Source organism: Biomphalaria glabrata, chromosome 9 (assembly GCF_947242115.1).
Source record: "Biomphalaria glabrata chromosome 9, xgBioGlab47.1, whole genome shotgun sequence".
Lineage (NCBI taxonomy): Eukaryota > Metazoa > Mollusca > Gastropoda > Planorbidae > Biomphalaria > Biomphalaria glabrata.
The window spans coordinates 5,274,455-5,301,289 of record NC_074719.1 but is presented as its reverse complement, the minus strand read 5'-3'; the positions used below and the strand labels follow the sequence as shown (position 1 = coordinate 5,301,289).

The following is a 26,835-nucleotide window of genomic DNA, read 5'->3' as shown; positions in this document are numbered from 1 at the left end:
CTTATATACTCCGAATATGCCAAGTGTTCCGTTGATAAATACATTTGGGAACCACTGCTTTAGTTATAAGGCTAAAAAAAAACCAGTACTACGTTTTATTGCAACTCTGGAACTTCAGTGAAATAATTGGCTGAACAGTTGCCATATAAATTACGTAAAGGAGAGGATCGATTAGGTCCCTTGGTCTAGGATTAGGTCGTCGTCAGGGTAACACGACACCAAAAAAGTCACGTAGCTGGCTAATATTGGTAATAGTTCTTACAGTTTTTTTGTCCCACCTGGATGTGCACATCCTGTAGTAACATGTAGGTCTAGGCAGATTATTCTCTTATTTGATGTTTTTTTTTAAAGCCTTTTCTTTTATTTTTACTATAATAAAGAAAACATTTTCTCATTTTCCAGTATTGTGTGGTATATTTATATAAGTTTACTTAAAACAGGTAAATCATATATAAAGATGATATATATTAACACAATGCTAACCTAAATGTGTGCACATTGAAATATTTGTAGTGTAAATTTACAACATAAATTTTTTAAAAGTACCTAATTTTACCATCAGCGTGTCATATTTAGACAATTTTTACCATCAGTTTGTCATATTTAGACAATTTTTACCATCAGTTTGTTATATTTAGACAAATTTTTACCATCAGTTTGTCATATTTAGACAATTTTTACCATCAGTTTGTTATATTTAGACAAATTTTTACCATCAGTTTGTCATATTTAGACAATTTTTACCATCAGTTTGTCATATTTAGACAATTTTTACCATCAGTTTGTTATATTTAGACAAATTTTTACCATCAGTTTGTCATATTTAGACAATTTTTACCATCAGTTTGTTATATTTAGACAAATTTTTACCATCAGTTTGTCATATTTAGACAAATTTTTACCATCAGTTTGTCATATTTAGACAAATTTTTACCATCAGTTTGTCATATTTAGACAATTTTACCATCAGCTTGTCATATTTAGACAAAGTCTTACCATCAGCTTGTCATATTTAAACAAAGTCTTACCATCAGCTTGTCATATTTAAACAAAGTCTTACCATCAGCTTGTCATATTTAGACAAAGTCTTACCATCAGCTTGTCATATTTAAACAAAGTCTTACCATCAGCTTGTCATATTTAAACAAAGTCTTACCATCAGCTTGTCATATTTAGACAAAGTCTTACCATCAGCTTGTCATATTTAAACAAAGTCTTACCATCAGAATAACCTCAAGCATTTTTAGCGGAAAAAGCCACTATTAGTCTGTCGGTTTGTCAGGCTCGTTTAGATCTCAAAAACTAGAACAGATATTGAAAATACGATAAAATTATTTCCATACCTTGCAAAGTTCTGATTGCACGGCAAAATTTCTTTTTATTTAATTTTCTAAAAGCGAAGCGTTTAAATAATATTTGGAAGCTGTCTTTTAAAAAATAACAATAAATTATTTTACTATCATTCACTATCAATAGCACAAGAACTGGGAACACTTATTTAAAAAGTATGGTAATTGTTTGTAGACTTTCAATATAATTGTAGAATTACTATAATAAATAAAAAACTGGCAATGAATCCACATATTGATGAAACTATCAAAAAATCAAACAAAGCATTAGGATTTATTAAAAGAAATTACTAAAAATCAAATATAGAACATAAAACTAAAATGTTATTTAACCTTGTTTAGGCCAATAATGGAAAATGCATCCTCTGTTTTGGACCCCTCAAGAAAATATTAAGAAACTGGAACAGACACAAAATAGAGCAGTGAGATTCATAACAAACGAATATTCACATTTGACTAGAGCAACACTTTTAGTAAAATCACTAAATTTAGAAAGCCTTGAGGATAGAAGACTCAAAATTAAAGTAGCAATTATACATAGATTACTGAACCATAATCTTCAACTACAAAAACAAAATTTAACAAGGTTACAAAAGAAAGTTTGTGTGGAAACACAGACTCAAAATCGGCCCCCGAAGTAAAATGTTTTACATAATTCGGATAATCATTCAGAGTTGAAGATAGTTTACTTCTTAGTCCAAACCTTCCGCAGGACGACGGGGGATGGGAGCAGGCAGGTTTTGAACCTTCGCTCGTCGATAAATCCAAACGACAGTCCAGCGAGCAAACCGCACGACCAGTGGTCCACCCAGGTAGGCTTCAATATTTTCAGAAAGAAAATCCAAATGAAATTATATCAAAGACAAATGAGAGATAAGAATGGAGAAAGAAGGTTAACAGATCTTGTGTAGTGCCCCAACCGTCCCGCAGATCAAAGGATACGTGAAAGTGAATGTAAAGCTAGATGTGAACCTGGCCTAACTAGTTTGTGGTCTATAGGGCAGATGATGTAAAGTTCATCTGTTTTTGTGGCCTACGGTTAACGAGGGTGTCATGAAGCCAGCACAACGACCAACCGCCTATGCTTTTCCCCAACTAATGTCAGGTACCCATTAGAGCTGGGTAGACTCAGAAGCTGAAAATCACAGTCTTCACCAGGATTCGAACCCGGGACCCTCGGTTCGAACTAAATAAGTTAATTGTTTTGAAAAGGCTCAATCTCATATTCGAATACTCAAAAAAAAAAAAAAAATTTCCGTTATATAGAAAAATGTTCACGAAAATAATATTTATAAGATTACTATTCGTCTTAAATTAGGTCTAACATATAATGCATACTAATTAGCTTTTTCTTTTAAAAAACTGCTTGCATAATTAATTTTAAAAATTAGAATTTTCGCTTTCAGGAAAAAAAAAAGTAGCCGTTGCATCAGAACTTTGAATGGTCTAAAATATTGTGAAGTCGGATTTTCAATATCTCTTCTAGTTTACGAGATCTAAACGGGACAGACGGACAGACGGACAGACATTTCGCACAAAACTAATAGCGTCTTTTCCCCTTTCGGGGGCCGCTAATAAACTGCTCAGAAAGACACAAAGATAAAGGCACATTCCTCGTTCCATATGCTAGGACAAATTTGTACAAATGCTCCTTCTTCCCTAGTGCTATTAGAGCATGGAATGGGTTGCCTGAGCTATCAAGGAAAACCAGTGACTTGGCAGGTCATTGGTTAATATGCATGACTGAATGCATGACGCGTAGGACGTAATCATCTTCTTTTTTGAAGTAACGTCTGTATTATATAAGATATGATAATTGATGTTGTCATCTTTCTCCTAAAATAATGTTCTAAAAAACTATTTTTAATACTAAATTAAGTGTTTTCTGTTAGACGGGCTACTAATAATGTAAAGAAAGTCCTTTTAAATGGAAAAAAAAAGTCAAATATATTTTAAAATAAAATTTTAATAAGCAAAGTTAACTTTTATAGACTACAGTTATTATTGTACACAACAGTAAAGATTGATCGTTATCCTATTAAATAAGAGAAAGTCTTCTCCCTTGAGCCTTTGACTTATGACCTTCACCTTCACCTTCACCTATCCCTATCCCTATCCCTTAGTCGACCGTTGTTCTCCGTTCCTCTCTGCCTTGGATAGAACCTCTTTCAATGACAAGTCCATCCTTTCTTTTATGTTGTCTTCCCATCGCTATTTCTGTCTGCCTCTTCTTTTTCCTGGTACTGTTCCCTGAAGGAAGGTCTTTGCGAGCTCCCAAGACCTTGTAATGTGGCTTTAGAGTTTTAGCTTGCGTTTTTTTTAATAGTTAGCAGGTCATCAGTGTATTAACCTTGTCTCTATAATCTCTCCGTTTGTGAAACGGTCATTAAATGTAATAGCTAGGATCTGGTTTAGCATCTCAATTCCGTTGCTAGGATCCTCCTTTCTATCTCTGTAGTCAGCGACCAAGACTCGCAAGAATATAAGAATGTGGCCTTGACCAGGGAGCTCATCAGTATGCCTTTACGAAACCTTTAATTAGCTATTCGTTCATTAACATCCGTTATGCCAGACTGACATTGTATCATATCTTCATAACAAATCAGGTCCATTAAATACATATGAATTTTAACAAATGTAATGATAAGAAGCTGGAATGTCTCTGTTTTGCTTTGTAGTTTAGTTATCAAATGTATGTAATAGTAACATTAATAAATCTAAACATCTTATGGTATCATGTCTTCAGTCGGTCTAACAATATATATTTATATTTATAGCTTTTAAATAGCGCTACTTTCATGCTTATAGCATGCTCAGAGCGCTTTGGTCCAATCTCATTTGTGGACCAGTGGGGGGAGGGGGTATCTAGGAGTTGGTTTTCCGTGCTGCCTTTGGGCGCTCAGTAAACACAACTCTGCCCGAGTCGGGTGTTGAACTTCGAGCCCCTTTCTAGGTAGCCAAGCCAAGTTCAAGCGCACTTAGCCTCTCGACCACGCTTCCCAAAATATCTGCAACACTTTCGAAACGAACCTTTTTTTGTATTAAAGGATATAGGATTGTAATTGTTGACAGTTTTCAGTTCTAAACTTCTGATACTATTGCTGAAAATATTAAAATCTGCCTTTTTACGAGCCTTGAGTGGACCACTTCGGGAGTCAATTACAAGCAGGGCCCGCCTTAGCCCACTGAAACCTATGCGGCAGCAGTGGGCCCAGCACTGTCATTTCTAGGTGTAAAGTATTAGTTAAAGCATTATTACTTATAACAGGGTTCTCACGATTTTCTAGGAGCTCCTGGAAATCTCCTAAAAATGCAAGAAATTTCTAGAAATTATCAAAATCTGAAAACTCATAAAACTCTCCTGAAAAATAGACAAAATTGTGGGGTGTCATTCAAATTAGAAAACGCCAATGCTACGCGCGATCAGAAAAAAGGCATTGCCAACTTTCATTTGATAAAAGTGTAATGCAAAGACAAATTTATTGTCTAGTACAAAATCTTAATTTTCACTTATTATCTTTATGCCTGCCCAGACTGGGCCCCACGCAATCCGTTTCGCACAAGGCCCCGCAATAGTTAAGGCAGGCCCTGATTACAAATTTGCGTTTCCACACAAACTTTTTAACCTTGTTTGCTTTTAAGATTGAGTAACCCTTTGCATTCTGATTACATTTTTTTTCCGGTGTGTATTTTTTGTACTATTATTATTGTTATTTATTTAGGTTTGCTATCCATTTTTTTTTCGTTTTATTAACCCTTAAGATGCGTGAGGTAGTTTAGCCTCCAAATATTAGAATTGTAATTTCATTGTGTATGCTCACATTGTAAAACAGATTAGCACTTTAAGGGTTAACAGTAAATGGTTGTAACAACCAAAACTATAGTTGTAACAACCAAAACTTATAGTTGTAACAACCAAAACTATAGTTGTAACAACCAAAACTTATAGTTGTAACAACCAAAACTTATAGTTGTAACAACCAAACCTTAGTTGTAACAACCAAAACTTATAGTTGTAACAACCAAAACTTATAGTTGTAACAACCAAACCTTAGTTGTAACAACCAAAAGTTATAGTTGAATATAAAAATAATATGATTTTCGTTTCTTTCTACGAACATGATAATTTAAATTTCATTAGAGCTGGGTGGACTTATAGGTGCCCTAAGGATCCCGAAATTAACAATCCCAGTCTTCACCTGGATTCGAACCTGGGATCAATCGGTTCGGAAGCCAAGCGTTCTGTCACTCAGCCACCGCGACTCCGTAATATTGGAAGGCTTGCTACAAAAAAAAAGTACTACGTGAGGCTAGTCACGGCTAAAGAAATTTACAAGTTTGTCCATAAAATATTTTCTCCGTGCTTTGTTTATTGGTTCTGTTGGTCCTTTTAGGACAATAAAGGATTACATTCCAAAACAATCAACAACAGTTTTTGTTGTTTTAAAGAATTAAGAGAAATACTAAGATAATCTTTTTTTTTTTTTGAAAACTGTAACAAAATGAAATGCACTTTAAAACAAGAGCCACAGTGTAGAACGGAATGGTTCGTAGGCTCAGATGACACAATGCAATCTGTATAGCGGAGAGCTATCATTGGAACACATAGAGCGATGGGTGGATCTATGCTTAAGATTTGTAAAGACTAAGACTATATCTGTTTCATTGAACAGACAGAACACACATATATGCTCAATGTATGACTATCACCCAGGCGTTTTGATCTTTTTTGTATATAATGAATTTTGTACAATTAATGTAACTTTGTTTGCTAGAAATATACCATGAAAAAACAGCTTAATATTTTTTGATTGTATTATTATAGTATTGGTTTTGTTATTTCCATATTATTAAATCTTAAAAAAAACTGTTCAATCATTTTAGAAATGCGTTTAAGATACGCAAGCTATTAACTCTTACAGTCAGTGAGAATTATTTTGATTGAAAAAAAAAAAAAGAGTTGTCCAATACGAACAAAAAATCTGCAAGGTGATTAGGGTAACCACCAGCGTTAGTAAAGTTACTCCCTTAGAGTAGCCCCGCACTGAAGGAGTCAAAATGTTTTTGTATATTTTAAATTGAAAAAAAGTATGAAAGATAATTAAATGTATAGTTAGCGTTAAATTAAGATTCTTGTATTATTGTAAAGGGCAGTGTCAACTTTATGTCATTTTGTTTGTTTCTATTGTCAGATATTTTGTAGTTTTAATTATTTAATAACAATAAATTTAAAGCTTTGCAGAAAAATATAAAAATACTTATAATATATTTAATTTGTTTATTAAGGGTTAATTTCAGTAAAAAGATATATTTGGCAGTGGCATTTTCGGTTATAATTGGTTTGACAACATACTATACATTAGATAATTGGCCAACTCAACAAAAACGTAAGTAAATATGATATACAAAATATTTGTATGGTACTTAAAAGCAGTTTCTAAAGTATTAACTTTTAACAAAGCTAATATCAACTCACTCTGTCTGTCTTATAGCAGAATGTCTCTACACATTATTTCTCCCTATAATAAAATGTTTTCTAGTCATCTATTGTTAGTTTCAAACTTTTCTCTCTACAAATTTATAAGGGGACTAATTTAAATTATACCTCTTCATCAGTCAAGTACAATATCTTTCCCTTTTCGAGATACAAAACTAAATAATTAATTACCAATGGTTTATTAACTAATTGATCAACTTTTTAAAAAATTGATTCTTGTGTTGTCAGGTCAAAGAAATAATTGTGCAAAATGTCAGCTTGTTCCGAGGTTACGTTTGGAAGACAAAACAGGTCCAAACTTATTACCAAGCAGACGACAGATTTACTGCTATAAGCTTTGTAAGAATTCCACCCTTCTGGTTTTCCCGAAGCAGATCAGCGGCGTCAGGCAATGTAGCAATGTGTGCCAAAGGTCACGGATCGCACTTTATCCTTTAGGTTGACTCCCAAATTATGTGTTTTACTTCTGCTAGGCTTACGCAAAGGAAAAAAAATAGTTTAAAGTGACCTAGTAAGGGTTGGGGGAGGAGGGGGAGAATTTGAAAATCTCTCCGGGCCCCCACTTGATGGCGCATCCAAAAGTTTGTTCGAAATTTATTTTTTTGTTTTTACATTAAATATTACGCAAAACACAGAGGCCACCAAAAAGATCGATAGTTTACCTCATTCTAATTAGTGTACGGATGTGTAATGGACCTCATTCACAGTCGTAAATAAACACATTTAGCCACCTCATAATATTGATAAAACAATGAAAAATACGTATCGAGTGACAGCCTTTATGTATTACATAATTGTATAGAAGATATATAGAATCACGTGGTTAAAGGTTTTCTGTTTACGATTGGTGAATGAGGTCCATTCACAATTATTATAAAAGGTTTATTAATATTAAATCTTATGAAGAGCTATATATAGTTCGTCCATCGTGGTTCGATGATGACCACTTATCTTATATAATACAGACGTTACTTCAAACGCGTCATGCATTTAGTCATGCATATTAACCAATGACTTAAATTCTGCCAAGTCACTGGTTTTCCTGGCTAGCTCAGGCAACCCATTCCATGCTCTAATAGCACTAGTTAAGAAGGAGTATTTGTACAAATTTGTCCTTGCATATGGGATGAGGAATGTGCCTTTATCTTTGTGTCTTTCAGAGTATTTTATTAAATTTTGTTTTTGTATTTGAAGATTATGGTTCAGTGTTTTATGTATGATTGCTACTTTACTTTTGAGCCTTCTGTCCTGAAGGCTTTCTAAATTTAGTGATTTTACTAAAGGTGTTACTCTAGTCAAATGTGAATATTCGTTTGTTATGAATCTCACTGCTCTATTTTGTGTCTGTTCTAGTTTCTTAATGTTTTCTTGAGTTGAGGGGTCCCAAACGGAGGATGCATATTCTATTATTGGCCTAACCAAGGTTAAATAACATTTTAGTTTTATGTTCTTATTTGATTTATAGAAATTTCTTTTGTCATCCAGGGGGCTAAGGGCTTTGAACTGGGGGGTTTGTGCCTCCTCGTGTGGCTGGTGAGACCTACGTGGGCCCGGAAGAGCTATACATGACTCACCACAAACTTATCATTTAACGAAACGATAATTAATTTTTGTTTCCCTTTAGGACCTTGCGGTCTATAGGGCAGATGATCAGAGCGTCATCTTTTTAATGTGGCCCGGGGTTAAGGAGGGTACCATGTGGCCAGCACAACGACCAACTGCTTTTTTTCCCCCAACTAATACTAGGAACTAGTAGGAACCCATTAGAGCTGGTTGGACTCAGGGGCGCCCTAGAGATCCTGAATTATAAATCCCAGTCTTTTAGCCAAGCGCTTTACCTCAGCCCCCCGCGCCTCCAATTAAATATGAACTCTTTCTCTCCTAACCGACGATACCAGCGTTGATTCCACCAGAATGAGGTAAATAATTACTGAGAGAAATAGTTAGAATATATTATTCATTTCTTCTTAGGTCAACGAGAAGGAAATCTAACCGCATGTCCAGAGGAACCAGTGGCCATACATGTAACACCTCCGTCTGCTTTAGACCTGGTGGAAAATATGACAGCCACGCTAGTTCAAATGTTGAATGAGACAACTGACATGTCATCGCACACTGTCACTGCCAATTGTGACGACATCTGGATCGGTAACTTAAATATTCAAACTACTAAAGCCTCTAAATATTTCTTATAACTAAAAAAAAAGCATGTGCAGTGAAGTATGGCTTTATCTTACGGGAATGTTTATTATAAGAAATACTGAAACGGGTCTTGTTTTTTTATGCTAAAAAAAATGTTTTTTTTTTGTTGTTTTTTCGTAAATTCATGGCAAGGGATGACATATATTTACAGGATGAACAGAGAAACACAAATAGACATATGCACTTCATACAGTCAAACATATAACTTAGTTGTAGGCTAACATAGTTTCAACATATTTCAACCCATTTTTAGATTATTTCGCCCCCCCCCCATCTAGTATGTTGGCCGATCTGGTGGGGTCTGTAGAGGGCCATGGCATCAATCCCGCCCCCCCCCCCCCTCATAAACTTTCGAGTGGTGGGGCGATTCAATTTTATCTGTATAAATCACAGCTTTGCTAACAGAATCAATTAAATATCTATATGATTAAAACTTGTTATTGATGTTTTAACCAATCTTTATATTATGTCGTTCCCCTGTCTGCCGATTGGAAGGGGGGGGGGGCGAATACCTCTACTGCCCTTCGCACCTAAACCCTTTGAGTGGGGTGGCGGTCCTACTTTTATGGGGAAATCAAAGTTTGTGAACAATCTTAGTTGAATTAAAATATAATTTTTATATAATATAAATATAGATAATATATATCTACACTATAAAGTGGAAAGTAAGGCATATGTATGTATGTATATATGCATGTATGTATGTATATATGTATGTATGTATGTATGTATGTATGTATGTATGTATGTATGTATGTATGTATGTATGTATGTATGTATGTATGTATGTATGTATGTATGTATGTATGTATGTATATGACGAATAGATATCAAACCCGTTTGACCAATCTTGATAAAACTAGGCAGGAATGTTCCTTGGGTACTAATTTAGACCGTAAAGTATGTATTGTAGCCCTAAAACAAACTTAAGACCCTCAAAAAAAAGTTGCCCAACTCTATTAAACTATTTGTATTTAATAAATCTAGGCTATTTTTATCATGGTTACATGAGAGAAGATCGAAAGTATCTAGATCTAGATCTAATTTTTAAAACTACACTTTGCACTGAGAATTTTTTACTTTTACACACAAAAATTACAAAATATAGTATATTGATTTCATTATTTAGTAAAATTAAGCTTTAAATTTGTGTTTCAAAAGCATTTTTACATAAATTCGTTCCTTATATCTGCTAAGTTAGCAGTCCTGACTAACATTCTTTCATTAGACATTACGCGAAATGTTACACTTCTCTCTATTCCTAGGTCTTCAACTCTATTTCAACTCTAAGATGATACAACTTCTCTTCGCAAAGATAGTTTTATACTTTAATACATGAACATACTAATTATAGTCTATTCATTTCATATTTTAATCAAATTAACATTCAAATTTGTTTTTCTAAGACGAAAAACGGCCAGCTAAAACGTACAATCCGAAAAACGGCCAGCTCCTCTACCATCGAAGCAAAAGCCACCTTAACCTGCGCTATCTGTGGACGGGAGTGTCTCTCCAAAATAGGGCTCCACAGCCACATGAGGAAGTGTGCTCTGTGATGAACCATAGTCGTTCTACGACTGAAGGAGGCCATTGAAACACAGTTCAACTCGAATCGGGTGTCGAGCCTCGAGCCTCCTTCATAGGTAGCTAAGCCAAGCCAAGTTCAAGCGTACTCAGCCTCTCGACCACGCTTCCCACAAAGTATTCTAATGTACTATATCAGTAACACGCATATTTATTTTTATATTATGTCGCTCCCGTTCTGATCTCTTGGCCAATTCTTGCATCTAATGCCCTCTCCACTCTAGCCCTCTGAGCGGGGGGGGGGGTGCTATTTTTATGGAGAATTCATAGTTTCTGAACAAAATTAAATGAATATCTATATAAAATAAGCTACGTATTGATATGTGAGCCCATTTGTATAGTATGTTGCACAACACTCTAATCTTAAATTTTATCATTAGTAAATATAAAATGAAAAAGGATTGTACCGGTCTTATATTGACTTGCCCCACCCTATTGCCCAATGCAACCATTAGCAGAAATTATAAAAATAAGCGAGGATTAATCGTTTTCACTCTACCACCCCTCCACTTTTCAGACGAAAACATGACGTTTTAAAACAGAAAAGTCAAATATGGCGACAGAGTTTATGTAATTTCACATGAATTTATCATAATTTAAGAAAGACTTTGCTTTGGAAAATTTAGAATTCATACGAAATTGTTCAGTGTCAATGTAACGAATGAGTTGAGGTCTGAACCCAAATAATCGTTTCCTAGTCGACTTTTTCCAACCTTTACTCAATCTGATATTTTTCTAGTTAAATAAATTTGGGACTATAGCTCACAATTTATGCTTGAATCCTAAAAAATGCTAAGAAATTTAGAGTAGAATCTAATTGGTCCACTTAACTTTTCCTCCCACTTCTTTTGTTTAGAATTTTGAATTATAGTTCTGTAACAAAACAAAGTTACAAACATGCATATCGAACAAAATGTATCACTTACAAATGAGCTTATTTTTTAATTATTATTTTTCGAATAATTTTTTTCGACGGCGATCCTCAAAGCCTTAATCTAAATATGTGGGGTATCTTCAAATCGTTATATTTGCAATGTAGTAAGGGCCTATAAACTAATATTCGAATATTTTTTTTAAGTAAAACATTATTCAAAAGGTCCTTTTTTAATAGGATAATAGGATGAAATTTGTTTTCTTTGTTTTTTAGCAAAGTAAAAATCTTTTAAACTACTAATACAAAAAACAAAATAGCGTTCTACTATGTATGAGATCTGATCCAAGTATCATATTTTTCTCATAAACATTTGTTTAATTCTGTGCGAGCCCCCACCCCCTACCAATTGAAGGCCCTAGGCAGCCCCCCCCCCCACCAATTGAAGGCCCTAGGCAGACTCCCCCTCCCCTCCTCAGTTTGCCTATGTCTGATGCCGGCCCAGCTACTGAAGACTATTGTATTATCATTGTTAGCGAAGCGAACATTATGACCGCATTTTATGACCCTGTTAAAAAAAAAATGTGCATGCGATCATGTGTCCTTGTTATGTGTCCTTCTCATGTGTCCTTCCTTTTTTGCAGCGACCATAAATGAAAACGTCACTGTTAGTCATTAGTTGTCTGTGTGGTAGTCATCGATTGGAAGTCCAACTAGAAACTATTAAAATTCATATTTCAGTGTATTTTAAAGCTCGCCAAGATTTACAGTTATCTCTACAATCTGCTTTTAGTGTTTAAAAATAGTACCCTTTGTTTTTGAACGAAAATAGTATATTCATTTATATAGTTGTAGGACTAATCAAATATATCTAATATCATATATATATATAATTATACTAGCATTTCCCATTGCAACGCCCGTTGTTGCTGGGGTCTCTATTGTTTATTTTACTGATAGATCTTTTGCCTTTTATTCTCTTACTTACAACAATAATAATATAATATACAATAAATATACATACACATACATTGGGCGTATATATTGCGTTGAATTGGATAGGCCCATAAATTCGAGTATCACTACTCTCTACCCCCCCTCCCCCCATTTTCACAACTGTACGCCTTAACAAACAGTCTTAGTGTACACTAAGTGACTATTCTTCCGCTTTGTCTGTTCTTATTCAAACTATTTGATAGGCTCTCTCTATTTTTGTAGTGTCAGTCTTCTTTCCCTATTACGTGCTGCATAAGATCTAATAACACTTTGGTCGTCCCCCCTTCTTCTTTTGCAATCCTAACTATCCCCTCCCGTTTCGGCCAGTGTGTTCTAGTATATATTCGCTTATGGTAATCGATGCAGTTACGATCATGAAAATATCTTAGTTATCCTAGATCCAAGATAAGTATTAACAGGCTTAATTTGTATTTTTTGGTCCACGGATATAAGTTTGAGAAACACTGCATTAGTTCATACTTAGAAGTTAAATACATTACAGTTAACACATTGCTTTATTACTCGCGTGACTTCAATGATAATCTTTGTGACCAACAGCGAACAAAAGGTTTGCACTTCTTAAGTATTTGTGATTTTCAATGTTTTTTTTGTTAGGATAAAGTCAGAAATATACCAGAATAAATACTGAGTATATTTAGGTTAGAAAATACAAACATATAAATTGCGTACTGCCAACACCTTTTTGTGTTCATTTTAAGAGCTTTTTTTTTTGAACCAGTATTGGTGTGGAGCCAGTATTGATATGGAGCCAGTATTGGTATGGAGCCAGTATTGGTATGAAGCCAGTATTGGTATGGAGCCAGTATTGGTATGGAGCCAGTATTGGTATGGAGCCAGAATTGGTATGGAGCCAGTATTGGTATGAAGCCAGTATTGATATGGAGCCAGTATTGGTATGGAGCCAGTATTGGTATTGAGCCAGTTTTTGGTATTGAGCCAGTATTGGTGTGGTGTCAGTAAGTATTGGTGTGGAGCCAGTTTTGGTGTGGAACCAGTATTGGTGTGGAGCCAGTATTGGTGTGGAACCAGTATTGGTGTGGAGCCAGTATTGGTGTGGAACCAGTATTGGTGTGAAGCCAGTATTGGTGTGGAACCAGTATTGGTATGGAGCCAGTATTGGTGTGGTGTCAGTATTGGTGTGGTGTCAGTATTGGTGTGGAGCCAGTATTGGTGTGGTGCCAGTATTGGTGTGGAGCCAGTATTGGTATTGAGCCAGAATTGGTATTGAGCCAGAATTGGTGTGGAGCCAGCATTGGTATTGAGCCAGTATTGGTGTGTAGCCAGTATTGGTATTGTACCAGTATTGTTATGGAAGCAGTAATTATTATTATTATTATTATTATTATTGGTATTGAGCCAGTATTGGTATGGAACCTGTATTGGTATTCTACCAGTATTGGTATGGAACCTGTATTGGTATTGAGGCAGCGTCTTGAACTATTAGCGCTATTGTTGCTTCGCACCTGGGCATATATATTTGTAGAGCCCATTTTCTAGTGCTATTAGAGCACGGAACTGATTGCTTGAATCAGGTGGTAAAACAAACATCTTGGCAGAATTACGTCATTGATTAACATGCATGACAAGAGTGACCTGGTGACACGCGTAGAACATAATCATCTTCTTTTGAAATGACGTCTGTTTCGTCTGCAGTCTATATAAGATAAAATCCCTCTCGTCATCTTCGGAAAAAAAAAAGACTGGATGAATTTTTAAATGTATTTTCATTAAGATGTGGTTATGTTGTAAAAATGTTTTGTTTTTTTTTTGTAAAATGTTATGTTCTATTTAAGAGCTAGATAAGATCTAGTTCTAGTTAAGATCTATTTAAGGTCAAGTGCTAGTTAAGATCTAGTTCTAGATAAGATATAATTCTAGTGAAGATCTAGTTCTAGATAAGATTTAGTTCTAGATAAGTTCTAGATAAGATCTAGCTAAGATCGAGTTCTAGTTAAAATATAGTTCTAGATAAGTTCTAGTTAAGATCTAGTTCTAGATAAGACCTAGTTCTAGTTAAGATCTAGTTCTAGATAAGTTCTAGTTAAGATATAGTTCTAGAAAAGATCTAGTTAAGATATAGTTCTAGATAAATTCTAGTTAAGATATAGTTCTAGATAAGATCTAGTTCTAGTTAAGATATAGTTCTAGATAAGTTCTAGTTAAGATCTAGTTCTAGTTAAGATCTAGTTCTAGATAAGATCTAGTTAAGATATAGTTCTAGATAAATTCTAGTTAAGATATACTTCTAGATAAGTTCTAGTTAAGATATAGTTCTAGATAAGTTCTAGTTAAGATATAGTTCTAGATAAGTTCTAGTTAAGATATAGTTCTAGATAAGTTCTAGTTAAGATATAGTTCTAGATAAGTTCTAGTTAAGATATAGTTCTAGAAAAGATCTAGTTCAGATCTAGTTCTAGATAAGTTCTAGTTAAGATCTAGTTCTAGATAAGATCTAGTTCTAGTTAAGATATAGTTCTAGATAAGTTCTAGTTAAGATATAGTTCTAGATAAGTTCTAGTTAAGATCTAGTTCTAGTTAAGATCTAGTTCTAGATAAGATCTAGTTAAGATATAGTTCTAGATAAATTCTAGTTAAGATATACTTCTAGATAAGTTCTAGTTAAGATATAGTTCTAGATAAGTTCTAGTTAAGATATAGTTCTAGATAAGTTCTAGTTAAGATATAGTTCTAGATAAGTTCTAGTTAAGATATAGTTCTAGATAAGTTCTAGTTAAGATATAGTTCTAGAAAAGATCTAGTTCAGATCTAGTTCTAGATAAGTTCTAGTTAAGATCTAGTTCTAGATAAGATCTAGTTCTAGTTAAGATATAGTTCTAGATAAGTTCTAGTTAAGATATAGTTCTAGATAAGTTCTAGTTAAGATATAGTTCTAGATAAGATCTAGTTAAGATATAGTTCTAGTTAAGATCTAGTTCTAGATAAGATCTAGTTAAGATATAGTTCTAGATAAGTTCTAGTTAATATCTAGTTCTAGTTAAGATCTAGTTAAGATCTAGTTCTAGTTAAGATCTAGTTCTAGATAAGATCTAGTTCTAGATAAGATTTAGTTCTAGATAAGTTCTAGATAAGATCTAGCTAAGATCGAGTTCTAGTTAAAATATAGTTCTAGATAAGTTCTAGTTAAGATCTAGTTCTAGATAAGACCTAGTTCTAGTTAAGATCTAGTTCTAGATAAGTTCTAGTTAAGATATAGTTCTAGAAAAGATCTAGTTAAGATATAGTTCTAGATAAATTCTAGTTAAGATATAGTTCTAGATAAGATCTAGTTCTAGTTAAGATATAGTTCTAGATAAGTTCTAGTTAAGATCTAGTTCTAGTTAAGATCTAGTTCTAGATAAGATCTAGTTAAGATATAGTTCTAGATAAATTCTAGTTAAGATATACTTCTAGATAAGTTCTAGTTAAGATATAGTTCTAGATAAGTTCTAGTTAAGATATAGTTCTAGATAAGTTCTAGTTAAGATATAGTTCTAGATAAGATCTAGTTCTAGTTAAGATATACTTCTAGATAAGTTCTAGTTAATATATAGTTCTAGAAAAGTTCTAGTTAAGATATAGTTCTAGAAAAGTTCTAGTTAAGATATAGTTCTAGAAAAGTTCTAGTTAAGATATAGTTCTAGATAAGTTCTAGTTAAGATATAGTTCTAGATAAGTTCTAGTTAAGATATAGTTCTAGAAAAGATCTAGTTCAGATCTAGTTCTAGATAAGTTCTAGTTAAGATCTAGTTCTAGATAAGATCTAGTTCTAGTTAAGATATAGTTCTAGATAAGTTCTAGTTAAGATATAGTTCTAGATAAGTTCTAGTTAAGATATAGTTCTAGATAAGATCTAGTTAAGATATAGTTCTAGTTAAGATCTAGTTCTAGATAAGATCTAGTTAATATATAGTTCTAGATAAGTTCTAGTTAAGATCTAGTTCTAGTTAAGATCTAGTTAAGATCTAGTTCTAGTTAAGATCTAGTTCTAGTTAAGATCTAGTTCTAGATAAGATCTAGTTAAGATCTAGTTAAGATCTAGTTCTAGATAAGATCTAGTTCTAGTTAAGATCTAGTTTTAGTTAAGATCTAGTTCTAGTTAAGATCTAGTTCTAGATAAGATCTAGTTAAGATCTAGTTCTAGATAAGATCTAGTTAAGATCTAGTTCTAGATAAGATCTAGTTAAGATCTAGTTCTAGATAAGATCTAGTTAAGATCTAGTTCTAGTTAAGATCTAGTTCTAGATAAGATCTAGTTAAGATCTAGTTCTAGTTAAGATCTAGTTCTAGATAAGATCTAGTTAAGATCTAGTTCTAGATAAGATCTAGTTAAGATCTAGTTCTAGATAAGATCTAGTTAAGATCTAGTTATAGTTAAGATCTAGTTCTAGATAAGATCTAGTTAAGATCTAGTTCTAGTTAAGATCTAGTTCTAGATAAGATCTAGTTAAGATCTAGTTCTAGATAAGATCTAGTTAAGATCTAGTTCTAGATAAGATCTAGTTCTAGATAAGATCTAGTTAAGATCTAGTTATAGTTAAGATCTAGTTGAGATCTTCCAACTATAGATTGGGATTTTGAAATCTAGTTTTCCGTGAGTGTGTGTGTTTGTGTTTAATCTAGTAATATATATTTTTTCAAATTTTTTTTTTCGTGGGGGGTAAATTTCATTACTAGCAGGATTTTGAAAATTAAGTATTTTAAGTTAGAGACGCTGTTTCATCTTGGCCTAAGGACATTTAAAATGAATGCGTCTTTCGGTAGAGAAGTCTGTTTAACATAGAAATTGTACCACAAAATTTCAGTATATAATTTGGAGTCATAAAAATACCATTTGAACACGGAGTCTAATTTACGGTCTTATTATGGGATAGGGACAGTAAATGTTAACCCAGATGTTGGCCATATCTTTAGATTGAACTACATCTAGTAATTGCATTACAGGGCTTCACAGAAATTTGAACACGGAGTCTTATTTTCGGCAGACGAGAAGCGTATTATGGGATAGGGGCAGTAAATGTTAATCCAGATGTTGGCCATATCTTTAGATTGAACTACATCTAGTCAATTGTATTATTTATTTTCAAAGTGTGAAAGAAGAGAATATAAATTTCCTCGTTGTGTATAGTAAAATCATTAAATTTAGAAAGCCTTCAGGACAGAAGACTCAAAAGTAAAGTAGCAATTATACATAAAACACTGAACCATAATCTTCAAATACAAAAACAAAATTTAATAAAATACTCTGAAAAACACAAAGATAAAGACGCATTCCTCATCCCATATGCTAGGACAAATTTGTACAAATACTCCTTCTTCCCTAGTGCTATTAGAGCATGGAATGGATTGCCTGAGCTAGCCAGGAAAACCAGTGACTTGGCAGAATTTAAGTCATTGGTTAATATGCAGGACTAAATGCATGACGCGTAGGACGTAATCATCTTCTTTTTTGAAGTAACGTCTGTATTATATAAGATAAGATAAGATCTACAGGACAGATGATGTTCAGGTCATCTGTTTCTTTTGCCAACGGTTGACGAGCAGGGTGTCATGTGGCCAGAACAACGACCAACCGCCTTTACTTCTGCCCAACTGCCTCTTCAATAATAATAATAAGGATTGTCTTCGAGTCTGACGATTAATGATGAATGCAGTATTTTCCGTGGCTACCTAGCCCCAGCTGTGACCTACATATTTTGCCACATCCAGGGCAAGCATAACCATTGTCCACCGGTGGTCGATTAAGATTTTCTTTTCGCCGTCTGCGTCTCAAATGTGTTTTCCGCGGATTTTGACCTCCAGTTGGGCGGGGCACGTATCCAGTATGAGGGACGAACGCATGCCAAAGGCAGTCTTTTTTGGTGAGCTAAAAGGTGGTCGACGTAATAGAGGCGCCCCACGGAAACGCTTTAAAGACCAACTTAGGTGCCAGCTTGACTTAGCTGACATAGTAGAGAGCACCTGGTTGCATGCGGCCTCTTCAACACTATCTCTATAAAAATATTTTATAGTATAAAAACACATACATATTATCTATGGAGCACTGTTCCTGAAAAACAACTACAGGAACTAACTTTAGTGAATATTTATTATGTATTTTAAATTAGGATTCTAAACAAATTTGAAATATGTATACAAAATTTAAAAATTTTATCACATTCTTCGAATCCTCCCGGTCGCCACTTTGGGACCCGTCGATGTTTTCAGTTGGCTAAAGGGGATTTCGAACGAATTAATTTTCGTATGAAGGGGAAAGGTACCATCGGTGAGATTTTGAGCAAACACATAGGATAAACACATAGGATAAACACATAGGATAAACACATAGGATAAACACATAGGATAAAAACATAGGATAAACACATAGGATAAACACATAGGATAAACGCATAGGATAAACACATAGGATAAACACATAGGAAAAACACATAGGATAAACACATAGGATAAACACATAGGATAAACACATAGGATAAACGCATAGGATAAACACATAGGATAAACGCATAGGATAAACACATAGGATAAACACATAGGATAAACACATAGGATAAACGCATAGGATAAACATAGGATAAACACATATGATAAACACATAGGATAAACACATGAGATAAACACATAGGATAAACACAGAGGATAAACACATAGGATAAACGCATAAGATAAACACATAGGATGAACACATAGGATAAACACATAGGATAAACACATAGGATAAACACATAGGATAAACGCATAGGATAAACACATAGGATAAACGCATAGGATAAACACATAGGATAAACACATAGGATAAACACATAGGATAAACGCATAGGATAAACACATAGGATAAACATAGGATAAACACATATGATAAACACATAGGATAAACACATGGGATAAACACATAGGATAAACACAGAGGATAAACACATAGGATAAACGCATAAGATAAACACATAGGATGAACACATAGGATAAACACATAGGATAAACACATAGGGTAAACACATAGGATAAACACATAGGATAAACACATGATATTACAGCGTTGACATTGTGCTAGTGCGGTAGGTATTTTAGCAACATTATCTTTCTGTATTACCTATAGGTTTTATTTCTTATATTAGCCTAAATCTCTCTGTTTGTCTGTCTGTCTGGCAAACAGTTTGTACACGTTACTTCTCCAACACTCACTCGCGTATTAAGCTGAAATTTTTACAAGTATTTTACCTGACAATACAAGAATAAAAAAAAATAATTAACCAATTAGTTAATTAACCATTGGTAATTAATTATTTTGTTTGATATCTTGAACAAGGGAAAGAATTCGTTATTGACATGTGGTGGTAATAAGTTGAATTAGTCCCCTTGATGACTCTTGAGCCCTTAGAAAATAATTTGTATCCATTTAAAAAACGACCATGTAAACATTCACCAAGATACTCTCATCTTCCCTCCCCCTTTCCTAACTGGTCCAGACAAGTGATAAGGATCATAGCGCATTGAGAAAGCTAAAAGCTAAACAAAGCCGATTGGTAAAAAAATAATTTCTAATCGCAAAGATTTGTTATGGCATTGCAACAACCGATAGATAATTACAAGACTGATCCAAACTAAATAACATAGACGTACTTAATATGAGCCTTATTTTTGAAAATGTATTTTCTGACAGAGGAGTAGCTATGGTGCGGAGAGGGATAGAATTTGAAAATATCCCCGGCCCCAACTTGAGTGGGGCCAAATGAGTGTTGTTTTTTTTTTACATAAAAAATATTAAAAATTACACAAAATGCAGAGGCCACTGATGAGGTCAAGCCCAAATGGTGACACATTCCTATCTACGCCCCTGTTTTTTTTGTTGTTTTTTCTTGTTTTAGCTTGTCGGCCAGAGACCTGCTTCCGACCACTGAGCCAAAATCCTAAAGAAAGAATATGGGACATCTTATCACCAAAGTTGACATTAACAGAACAGAATCGTCAACAAATAGTGGAGCTCTCCTCTACCATACCAGTCAGTGATGTGATCTTTGTGACAGCCACGTCCGATAACCACTATGACGAGACACAATATTCAGTTCACAATCTACACGCAGTTGTCTACCCTAAAGTTAAAAATATGACTTTTGTTATCTTTGATATTGGACTCACTCCGGAACAAAGAGAAAAGGTAAAATAATAGTCAGTATTACAGTTGACATTTATACAGCTAATAGTTGCTATTAAAAATGTGATTAAATGTAGAGTCTTGTAGAGTTTTAACATTGCCTTATCGCCAAAGCTTAGACAACGGGCAGGAGCCACAAGAATAAGAACGTGCTTGAGTGACATATGAGTGCTTCACAATAATAACTCGAATCGTTGCCAAGGTAACGAAGGCTTATGCTACTCATCCTGACATAGCGTATGTGTATTTCGGTATTCTTTCTGCCGGACATGCCGTAGACGCCATTTTGAAAGTACACTTCATATCAATATTTATGAATCATTAATTTTTTTTTTTTGTTTCAGACGATAAATGCGTGCAGGTGTCACGTGATCGTGTTTCCATTTGAAAAGTTTCCAAGTTTCTTTAAAGAGCGAGGATGTTACACCTGGAAACCACTCATAGTCATGGTAATAGTCAAATAGTTTGTGGGGTAACCACTCATAGTCATGGTAATAGTCAAATAGTTTGTGTGGAAACCACTCATAGTCATGGTAATAGTCAAATAGTTTGTGTGGAAACCACTCATAGTCATGGTAATAGTCAAATAGTTTGTGTGGAAACCACTCATTGTCATGTTAATAGTCAACTACTTTGTGTGGGAACCACTCTTCGCTACGGTAAAAACGAACTGTTTGTATCAATGTGTTTAATATCTGAATACTTCATGTACATAATCATTTTTAAACACTTTTCTCCAGGCTTCCATGATGAAGTCGAACAAGTTTGTTGTCTACCAAGATGCCTCACTATCTTGGAAAGATACAGTCCTTGAGTTACTCGACAGGGGAGATAAACTAGGCTTACAACTATGGGGAGTTAATGGAATGCACAATATCCCTGTAGCAACTTTGAAAGGTGTAAGTTGGGCCTATAACTGTATTATTTATTACTTTTAAGATGCACTAGTAAATCTCTCAAGATATTTGACTTATGTCTATCATCTTATGACATGTTTTAGACTTAAAACTAGGTTTTAGCTCGCCGTTCAGCGTACAGGAGTGAAGCTCTTTCCATAGAGATAAGTTGTAGGCGACATACACAGCCTATTTCCTAGACGTTTCACTAGCGTAATGTTATATTTCCCAGATGTTTCACTAATGTAATGTTCTATTTCCTAGATGTTTGACTACATGGGAGACATGCCTTGTGCTTATCTAAACTACACGCAAATACAAAGTGGAATTATTGTATTTAAACAGACACCGTTTATAGTGAGAGCTGTGCTGGAACCGTGGGCCAAGTGTGGCTTTGAGAAAGATTGTTTCTGTCCGCTTACCAAGGAGAACAGCGTGGACTGCTTTACCCCAAAGAAAGAAATTCATATGTGTCACAGGTTTGTAGGGCGCAAATAGTCATTGTAAATAAAGGTCATTACTCATGCATCACACACACATCACACACACATCACACACACATCATAAACACATCACACACACATCACACACACACACATCACACATACATCATAAACACATCACACACACACATCACACACACATCACACACACACATCACACACACATCATAAACACATCACACACACATCACACACACACATCACACACACACATCATAAACACATCACACACACATCACACACACATCACACAAAATCATAACTACAATACAAAACCCTAACATCACTCATATCGCACGTGTATCACAAAATTCTTTACACACATCATTTATAAAATATATATGCATCGCGTATATATCTATACCTATCTCTCTCTCTCCATCTCTTTCTCTCTCTCTCTCTCTCTCTCTATATATATATATATATATATATATATATATATATATATATATATATATATATATATATATATATATATGGTCTTTTTTAGTAAAAAAAAAAAGACTAGTGGCCATCTCATAAGAATGAGATGAAAGCCTGGGCATTAGTTGTGGTCTTCCACAAAGCAGTTTCCCCCTCTCCACGCAGCTGTTGTATACAATACAGTTTGCTATCAGCAACACCGCAGGCTCTGCCAGGGTGTAGCGCTGTTTGCCTACCCACATCACACATGTATCAGTCAATTAGCACATAAACCATCACACAATCATAGCACACATCAAGCAATCATCCGAAAATCCCAACTTATCTCACAATCGTCACGCAACCATCTCGCCATTTGCACAATCGTCAAAATATCACGCACAAAACAAGTCATCGCGACACTGTTTTATGTTACAGAATCATCACACACTCATAGCACACATCAAGCAATCATCCGAAAACCTGCGGTTAATGTTATGTTTGTATCTAAACAAAAAAACTAGAAAGGCTGTTTCTTTACCTGTGTTTGATGTTATATTTGTATCTAAACAAAAAAACTAGAAAGGCTGTTTCTTTACCTGTGTTTGATGTTATATTTGTATCTAAACAAAAAAACTAGAAAGGCTGTTTCTTTACCTGTGTTTGATGTTATATTTGTATCTAAACAAAAAAACTAGAAAGGCTGTTTCTTTACCTGTGTTTGATGTTATATTTGTATCTAAACAAAAAAACTAGAAAGGCTGTTTCTTTACCTGTGTTTGATGTTATATTTGTATCTAAACAAAAAAAAACAACTAGAAAGGCTGTTTCTTTACCTGTGTTTGATGTTATATTTGTATCTAAACAAAACAACTAGAAAGGCTGTTTCTTTACCTGTGTTTGATGTTATATTTGTATCTAAACAAAAAAACTAGAAAGGCTGTTTCTTTACCTGTGTTTGATGTTATATTTGTATCTAAACAAAAAAACTAGAAAGGCTGTTTCTTTACCTGTGTTTGATGTTATATTTGTATCTAAACAAAAAAAAACAAACTAGAAAGGCTGTTTCTTTACCTGTGTTTGATGTTATATTTGTATCTAAACAAAAAAAAACAACTAGAAAGGCTGTTTAAAAATCTACTCTTACCTTATTTTGTACCTTCTTAAGTTTAAATATAACGGCTTTTTTTTTTTCTAACTTAAGGAAGCGAGCCGGAAAAAAACAACACTTTATTTCTATGTTTCTTTGTTTGTTTGTTGAGTAATGTAAGCAAACATTTAACAGAAAACTTTCTTTTTTTTATTTGGCTTAAAGAAAATGAAGAGCATGTATGTACATATATTTACACAAATAAACAAAGTTCATTAAGCAAGTGACCGTACTGTCTAAACAGTTGGGTTGTACACTATTACCCATATATGTAAAGGAATAGTGTACACGGCCTTAGAAACTCTTGAAGTAAGGGATATCTTTCAAAGGCTATTCTCTCTGTCCAATGGCCTGTTCGAATGACCGCCATGTACTACTAGATGACAATTTAATTTCATTGATATGTAACAGACTCACACAAAGTCTCCACTATCTCCATCCATTTCTCTTTGTCTACCCATAATGCAATAATGGTGACGACTTCCATAAATAGACAGTTAACAAGGAGGTCAGTATGCATTGGGTGAGCGCACCCAATAAGGCTCTAGATTAGCATTTCGTATGGATGAAAACATGATTGTGAACTACTGGTAGTTTTTAGTTCATATTCACTGACATAATATTCGTGCTGAAATTTGGAACCCCGGCTTTGGCTTCCCTTAAATCCCCATGGACGGATTCCTTGGGCCAACCTGAGTTAGTGAGATAACACAAACTCTCTCTTTAGTCTAGTTTTAATTATAAATTACTTTCAATGAAAAAGGTTTTGTGGACAATTTGTTTACATAAAACTAGATGAAACAATACATTGACAAAAAATGTTCATTTCACAGGTTTGACCAATCGGCACTATCTATGATTGTCACCAAGCTTTTTGTCAATGAACGCTACAGATACCATATGCCAGGTATAGATAAAGATAGGTATATTGCTATCAACAGAGGACAAAGAGATCCTACTTACTTTGATGAGGTCTTGAAAACTGTATAATACTTTGAGCTGTGTTATATTTGTATTTATTAATATTTATTTTATTTATATTTATATTTATTTATCTTAAAACTATATTTTAAAAAAAAGTGGTTTGTATACATGTGTCTTGTTGTTTTATTCATGTACTGTTGAAAGACACTATATTTGCTTTGTAAATGTACTGCTTCAAGTCAACACTGAGGCTGGCTAAAGAGAAAGAATTCCTCAATACTGTGGAGAGAAGAAAGCTGAGCTGGTTTGGTCATATTGTAAGACATATCTCACCGTCTAAAGTCATTCTTCAAGGTCCAGTGGAGGGAGCACGAAGAAAGGGTCGTCCAAAGAAAAGCTGGACAAGGTAAAACAATGGACCGGACTCTCTTTTGATATCCTGTTAAGAGCAGCTGCTAACCGAGAAAAGTGGAGGGATTCGGTTACGCGAACTGTCACAGCACCCCTGCGTCGAAAGTTAAGAGCAGATTAAGATGAAGATGATGTAGAGAGATGAAGAGGGAGAGAGAGATTATATGAGGAAAGAAAGAGAGATAGATGAGAGACAGAGAGAGAGAGAGAAAAAGAAAGAAAAAGAGCAACATACCAGCATTCCAGTCTACCATCCTACCATCAGACTAAAATTTAAAAACAACACACGTTTCAACAAACCCACGCATTCCATCAACAAACTTTATACATTATGACCATTAACCCTTATAGTGCTGAACTGTTTTACAATGAGTGCAAACACTAGTCTGATAGCTAAACTACCACTAAGGGTTAACGCGCAATGTCAAGGCCGGATTGTTTAGTAAAGTTAAGACCTAATGTGGAACCCAGTCATTCTCTGCTAATCTGTATCAAAAACATAATTTTTTTTTTGTAATATTAAATTTATTTAAAAGGTGAAGCCGGATATTGATGTATTTTCTTAAGTAGTGAAAGAACAGAATATAAATCTGTATGTTATCACACTTGGTGAACCTTTAATTGACTGTGAAAGGAGGTAACTTTGTGCCGACGCGTCTCTCCCCCCGACGGATACTAATATGTCACTTTATAAAACTTACAGATATATTCCCTAACATTCATGGATTTTAATGGATTTTTTTTTATTATTATTCTTGTCGGTCAGACTGGTCAAACCTTGTACCTACTAATTGTTTGTTTATTTTAAAATAGTTAAACATTCGTATCAGCTAGCAGAATTATTCAAATATAGATTATGAACTATTTTTGAGAGTGCATTCCTTAAACATACATACCTTGAGGAACAAAACAAAATATAGTCATACCCGTTCGTTTTGGTACTTAAAAATATTGCAAAAATGTCAGTATTCATCAACATAAACACCATCTTATTATAGGGCCTACATTACAATGGATGTAAACCTGAGCCAGTTATTATTTTGTAGAATGGCAATGCTGCATTATCACATTTACATTCAGTCATAGAGACTTACAATCTTCTACAATGTAAAATACAAAATGTACATCAAGTAAAAGAAGATACTAATGTATAAGACTTTAAATCCTATATTAAACAAATGGAACTCTCATTAGAGAATAGAGAGACAAAATGGGAAAAGAATGAAAGAAAGAGTTGTTTGTTGTTATTTTTTTTGTTTTTTTTTAAATTAAAATCGTACATAGACAGTGAAAACCTGTGGCGTAGCAAGGTCCCCGTGGGCCCGGGCTCAAGAATATGTTCGTGCCCGCCCCCCCCCCTCTTTCCGATAAGACAAATTTAGTCATGTGACCTAGATCATCAAGTTGTCTGTAAGTGTCGGCACACTGACCAGGTCATACACTCATTTCGTCTCCGTGCAAAGTAATAGTGGACACCTTATAACAGTATATAACAGCTGAACTTACTGAGACTGAGATCCTCTCGCATTGGGTGGTAAGCCGTCTCCACAAAGATCTGTCACTGGCAATGTCTGAAGCCACTTTCTACTTGTGTCCCCTGCTCTGAGGTCCTCCATGCAGGTGTGGCGCCAATTATACAAGGACGCTCCTGTTATCGCTTTCCTCGTATTGACCTCTATGTCATCACAATTTTTAATATGCGTAGTTCATATTTTCGCCTTGAATTAAAGCCTTCAGAAAAGAAGGGTACCTTTCTTTTTTTAAAGTTATTGACTTTTATATAACGAAGCCTTACAGTACAAATGAACCCTTAAGGATTACTCTCTCTCTACATAACAAGGGGTAAATTTTATACAGTTAAATCATTAAAATCAAGGTCT

At 34.3% G+C, this 26,835-nt stretch overlaps 1 protein-coding gene across 4 annotated transcripts; it reads left to right on the top strand.

Annotated features, from left to right (window-relative positions):
- Window positions 1-195: 195 nt before the first annotated feature.
- LOC106066910 (uncharacterized) lies at window positions 196-24,687 on the top strand. 4 transcript variants are annotated; one of them, XM_056041431.1, is made up of 9 exons: window positions 230-305; window positions 403-440; window positions 6,636-6,736; window positions 8,818-8,994; window positions 20,383-20,672; window positions 21,014-21,118; window positions 21,410-21,568; window positions 21,830-22,044; window positions 24,454-24,687. In XM_056041431.1, exons 4-9 carry the CDS (start codon window positions 8,907-8,909, stop codon window positions 24,608-24,610), a joined length of 1,014 nt encoding a protein of 337 aa, XP_055897406.1. In that variant the 5' UTR covers window positions 230-305; window positions 403-440; window positions 6,636-6,736; window positions 8,818-8,906; the 3' UTR covers window positions 24,611-24,687. The 4 variants fall into 4 exon arrangements, with proteins under 4 accessions (XP_055897404.1, XP_055897407.1, XP_055897406.1 ...); XM_056041429.1 differs by lacking the exon at window positions 403-440 and having other exon boundaries at window positions 196-305; XM_056041430.1 differs by lacking the exon at window positions 6,636-6,736 and having other exon boundaries at window positions 236-305.
- The last annotated feature ends 2,148 nt before the right edge of the window (window positions 24,688-26,835 follow it).

Bases quoted from the DNA above. Each gene is read 5' to 3' on its own strand.
- LOC106066910 (XM_056041429.1), top strand. From the start codon at position 283: ATGTGCACATCCTGTAGTAACAT. The intron at 20,673-21,013 runs GTAAAATAATAG...TTTTTGTTTCAG, and splicing joins CTCCGGAACAAAGAGAAAAG to ACGATAAATGCGTGCAGGTG. The intron at 21,569-21,829 runs GTAAGTTGGGCC...TCTATTTCCTAG, and splicing joins CTGTAGCAACTTTGAAAGGT to ATGTTTGACTACATGGGAGA.